Here is a 5,035-nt window from a genome sequence, read left to right as displayed (position 1 = left end):
ACGAAGAAAGCGACAGACCACAGTATCCGGATCCGCCAACACTGAACACCTGGGTGGTGGGTAAGTGGACTCTCCTCACAGCATAATATATTATACTTGTGTAACGAATTGCTAATAAAAACCTTAGAGGAAGAGTTGTGTAAATGTTATAAAAAAGGCAGAGAGGTGTAATAAGACTAACATGTGTAGTGTTCTATGTGTTGCAAGGCTCAGGGGACTATAATATGTAGTGTGTTCTCTGTATTGCACGGGTCTGGGGACTGTGATATATGAAGTGTTGCATGTGTTGCAGGGCTCGGCGAGACAGCGCTAGCATCAACTTGAGTCACACCTTCGACAAACACACAATCCAAGGCGGCCTCAGTGTTGACCGCACCAAAGTTCCCGGGTAAGACAACCATATTCCACTGTTTATCATTGTTATTGTAAACTGTTGGTACACTTTGGCTCAGTATTTTAACTCAAAATTGAAATATATAAACAGTAAAATGTACAAATTAAGATTCGTTAATATAGCACAGTTTTTATATTTTGATAATTATTCATCTATATATAGATCATATAAACAAATATTTAGTACAATAAATTATACAGTAGCACAGATAATGTAGTAATCTGTATACCATGATGCAGCCTTGGGAGCGAGAGGAACGTGGGAGCCAATTTGGGTTACGAGTTCAAGCCCAACAAACAGACCTCCATCACCGCCGGTTTTCAACACTCCCGGGGTGGAGGCGGCAGGTAGGCCTCTCTTCCAGCTGTTCTCGTCACACTTCGCTGTTAACACCTGTTACACCCTTCAGTCTAAACACCTGCTACACCCTTCACTGTAAACATGTGCAATTTGCCCCAGTACAACATCCGTCAGTGTCATTACTATAGATCCTGTCATGTATTGATATACAGTTTGTAAGTGGCATATAGTCTTCTTTTCCACGTAAGATTATATTTGATGTTTTCAGCTAAAAGTTTGTCTCGTGAAGAACCTTCATTAATTAATATTTGTCTCTTAAATGTTAAAACAAAACTTTATTTCCAACAGGTCCAACAGTTTTGGACTTGGTTTCAGTCACACGTTCGGCCGGAAGAGGAGAGCCACAGAGAACTTGTAAATAACGTCTTGTGAAGAAGTGAAAGTTGAGTGTGTTCTTGAGATGCCAGCGTTCCTCTCCAGTATTACTAGAGGGCCTCCAGAGACCCGCGTCTAACTAGTCCTGTCAATGCCTCTCATAGGCCTACTTAGGCCTGGAAGCAATTGGTACTGTGGGTGAGAGGGAATTCCTAGTCCAGGGATTCGAATCCTACTCTGCATTAATAATTTTGGATATGTTGTATTAAGGCATTACGAACTTTAGTTTGATTATGACTTTAGTATTGATATTGTCTCTTATTTTATTTTTCTTCAATAAATGAATAATTGAATTCAAAAGTGTCTATTTTTGTCTCAAAAAAGAGCACTAATTTAGTCTTTCTTCATAATTAGCAAAAATAAAATTTTGTGTATTTTTTATTTAAAATACACACAAAAATACAAATATTTTGGGTAACAAATAACTTTTGTGAAAAAATTACAGATTACTACGAAGTAAACCATCTGTAATAATGCTCAAAATTACACTTTATACTGACACTAAACTGATGCAAACCTGAATTATGCTCAGGGGTAAAGCATACTTTCTCGGTAAACTATCGTATCGGGCTTAATAACAAAAAAGGCACACTTGTAGTTAGTTTTTTATTTACATTTTGCAATCCTTCAGATAGAACAGAGCAGCAGCCGTATAGTGTTGTGTATACCTAAGCCTGTTAATAATAAAAAAGTCAATCAACTTCCCGACCCTTCACCATCTTCTCTAACTTATTTATTTATTTATTTGTATATATACAAGAAAGTACATTGGTATTGTGAGGATACACAATGCTCTCTAGAGTGGAGTACTGCTGCACAATGACAGCCCCTTTCAAAGCTGGAGAAATTGCTGACCTGGAGAGCGTGCAGAGATCCTTTACTGCTAGAATCCACTCAGTAAAACATCTAAACTATTGGTACCGACTAAAGAGCCTAAATCTGTACTCCCTTGAGCGCAGGCGGGAGAGATACATAATAATTTACACGTGGAAAATATTAGAGGGGCTGGTCCCAAACCTGCACACAGAAATAACATCACATGAGACCAGAAGACATGGCAGGATGTGCAGAATACCCCCATTGAAAAGCGGAGGTGCGACAGGTACTCTGAGAGAACTCTATCAACATCAGAGGCCCGAGACTGTTCAACACGCTTCCGCTACACATAAGGGGCATAACTGGCCGACCCCTCAGTGTTCAAGAGAGAACTATCAACATCAGAGGCCCGAGACTGTTCAACACGCTTCCGCTACACATAAGGGGCATAACTGGCCGACCCCTCACAGTGTTCAAGAGAAAACTGGATAAGCACCTCCAAAGGATACCTGATCAACCAGGCTGTGATTCATACGTCAGGCTGCAAGCAGCCGCGTCCAACAGTCTGGTTCATCAGTCTCCAGCAACCAGGAGGCCTGGTCGACGACCGTGCCGCGGGGACACTAAGCCCCGGAAGCACCTCAAGGTAACCTCAAGGTATACATAGCATAGTAATTACAATCTTGTAAAGCCACTAACTAGTACGCGCAGCGTTTCGGCTCAGTATTTTAACTCAAAGTTGAAATATATAAACAGTAAAATGCGCAAATAAGGCTTCGTTAATTTAGTAGTTTTTATTTTGTTGATAAATATTTATGTATGCTATGTAACTTTACTACCTTCCCTACCCTACACCACTTTCTCTCCCCTACACAACCTTCCCTCCCCTCCCAACCATCTCTCCCCTCCCAACCAACCACAACCTCCCCACACTCATCTGGTGCCTTCGGGAAGTGGAGATGTTTGGAATATATATCTCGAACTATCTACTTCTTTTGTAAGGTCTGATGGTGTAGTGGGTTAAAGCATACTAGTTATGCCACCTACTGGAAGGTAGTTGTGCTTTCTGGGTTCGAGTCCCACTGGTGGGTGTTGTCCAAAGATTATTAATCTTCACTTGTGGTTTATACAAGTATAGGCTTATAAGCTGGACACGAGTTCTCTCACATTGACAGTGGCTTGATGGAAAATGCAGACTGACCCCACACTCATCTGGTGCCTTCGGGAAGTGGAGATGTTTGGGATATATATCTCGAACTATCTACTTCTTTTGTAAGGTCTGATGGTGTAGTGGGTTAAAGCCTACTAGTTATGCCAGCTACTGGAAGGTAGTTGTGCTTTCTGGGTTCGAGTCCCACTGGTGGGTGTTGTCCAAAGATTATTAATCTTCACTTGTGGTTTATGCAAGTATAGGCTTATAAGCTGGGCACGAGTTCTCTCACATTGACAGTGGCTTGATGGAAAATGCAGACTGACCCCACACTCATCTGGTGCCTTCGGGAAGTGGAGATGTTTGGGATATATATGTCGAACTATCTACTTCTTTTGTAAGGTCTGATGGTGTAGTGGGTTAAAGCATACTAGTTATGCCAGCTACTGGAAGGTAGTTGTGCTTTCTGGGTTCGAGTCCCACTGGTGGGTGTTGTCCAAAGATTATTAATCTTCACTTGTGGTTTATGCAAGTATAGGCTTATAAGCTGGACACGAGTTCTCTCACATTGAAAGTGGCTTGATGGAAAATGCAGACTGACCCCACACTCATCTGGTGCCTTCGGGAAGTGGAGATGTTTGGGATATATATCTCGAACCATCTACTTCTTTTGTAAGGTCTGATGGTGTAGTGGGTTAAAGCATACTAGTTATGCCAGCTACTGGAAGGTAGTTGTGCTTTCTGGGTTCGAGTCCCACTGGTGGGTGTTGTCCAAAGATTATTAATCTTCACTTGTGGTTTATGCAAGTATGGGCTTATAAGCTGGACACGAGTTCTCTCACATTGACAGTGGCTTGATGGAAAATGCAGACTGACCCCACACTCATCTGGTGACTTTGGGAAGTGGAGATGTTTGGGATATATATGTCGAACTATCTACTTCTTTTGTAAGGTCTGATGGTGTAGTGGGTTAAAGCATACTAGTTATGCCAGCTACTGGAAGGTAGTTGTGCTTTCTGGGTTCGAGTCCCACTGGTGGGTGTTGTCCAAAGATTATTAATCTTCACTTGTGGTTTATGCAAGTATAGGCTTATAAGCTGGACATGAGTTCTCTCACATTGACAGTGGCTTGATGGAAAATGCAGACTGACCCCACACTCATCTGGTGCCTTTGGGAAGTGGAGATGTTTGGGATATATATCTCGAACTATCTACTTCTTTTGTAAGGTCTGATGGTGTAGTGGGTTAAAGCATACTAGTTATGCCAGCTACTGGAAGGTAGTTGTGCTTTCTGGGTTCGAGTCCCACTGGTGGGTGTTGTCCAAAGATTATTAATCTTCACTTGTGGTTTATGCTAGTATAGGCTTATAAGCTGGACACGAGTTCTCTCACATTGACAGTGGCTTGATGGAAAATGCAGACTGACCCCACACTCATCTGGTGCCTTCGGGAAGTGGAGATGTTTGGAATATATATCTCGAACTATCTACTTCTTTTGTAAGGTCTGATGGTGTAGTGGGTAAAAGGGTAAAAGCATACTATTATGCCAGCTACTGGAAGGTAGTTGTGCTTTCTGGGTTCGAGTCCCACTGGTGGGTGTTGTCCAAAGATTGTTAATCTTCACTTGTGGTTTATGCAAGTATAGGCTTATAAGCTGGACACGAGTTCTCTCACATTGACAGTGGCTTGATGGAAAATGCAGACTGACCCCACACTCATCTGGTGCCTTCGGGAAGTGGAGATGTTTGGGATATATATCTCGAACTATCTACTTCTTTTGTAAGGTCTGATGGTGTAGTGGGTTAAAGCATACTAATTATGCCAGCTACTGGAAGGTAGTTGTGCTTTCTGGGTTCGAATCCCACTGGTGGGTGTTGTCCAAAGATTATTAATCTTCACTTGTGGTTTATGCAAGTATAGGCTTATAAGCTGGACACGAG

At 42.0% G+C, this 5,035-nt stretch overlaps 1 protein-coding gene across 1 annotated transcript in view; it reads left to right on the top strand.

Moving 5' to 3' along the window:
• LOC138371949 (uncharacterized) overlaps window positions 1-1,429 on the top strand; it is a 1,676-nt gene extending 247 nt beyond the window's left edge. Inside the window, exons 1-4 of the mRNA XM_069336990.1 lie at window positions 1-60; window positions 293-388; window positions 634-741; window positions 1,043-1,429. The exon at window positions 1-60 is cut by the window's left edge and continues 247 nt beyond it. Coding sequence (XP_069193091.1) covers window positions 1-60; window positions 293-388; window positions 634-741; window positions 1,043-1,112 — 334 coding nt within the window. The 3' untranslated portion in view covers window positions 1,113-1,429. The remainder of the gene's footprint in view (window positions 61-292; window positions 389-633; window positions 742-1,042) is intronic.
• The last annotated feature ends 3,606 nt before the right edge of the window (window positions 1,430-5,035 follow it).

The sequence above is a fragment of the Procambarus clarkii genome, chromosome 37 (assembly GCF_040958095.1).
Source record: "Procambarus clarkii isolate CNS0578487 chromosome 37, FALCON_Pclarkii_2.0, whole genome shotgun sequence".
In the NCBI taxonomy this organism is placed as follows: domain Eukaryota; kingdom Metazoa; phylum Arthropoda; class Malacostraca; order Decapoda; family Cambaridae; genus Procambarus; species Procambarus clarkii.
The sequence above is the reverse complement of the archived record's forward strand: the minus strand, read 5'-3'. Positions and strand labels throughout refer to the sequence as shown.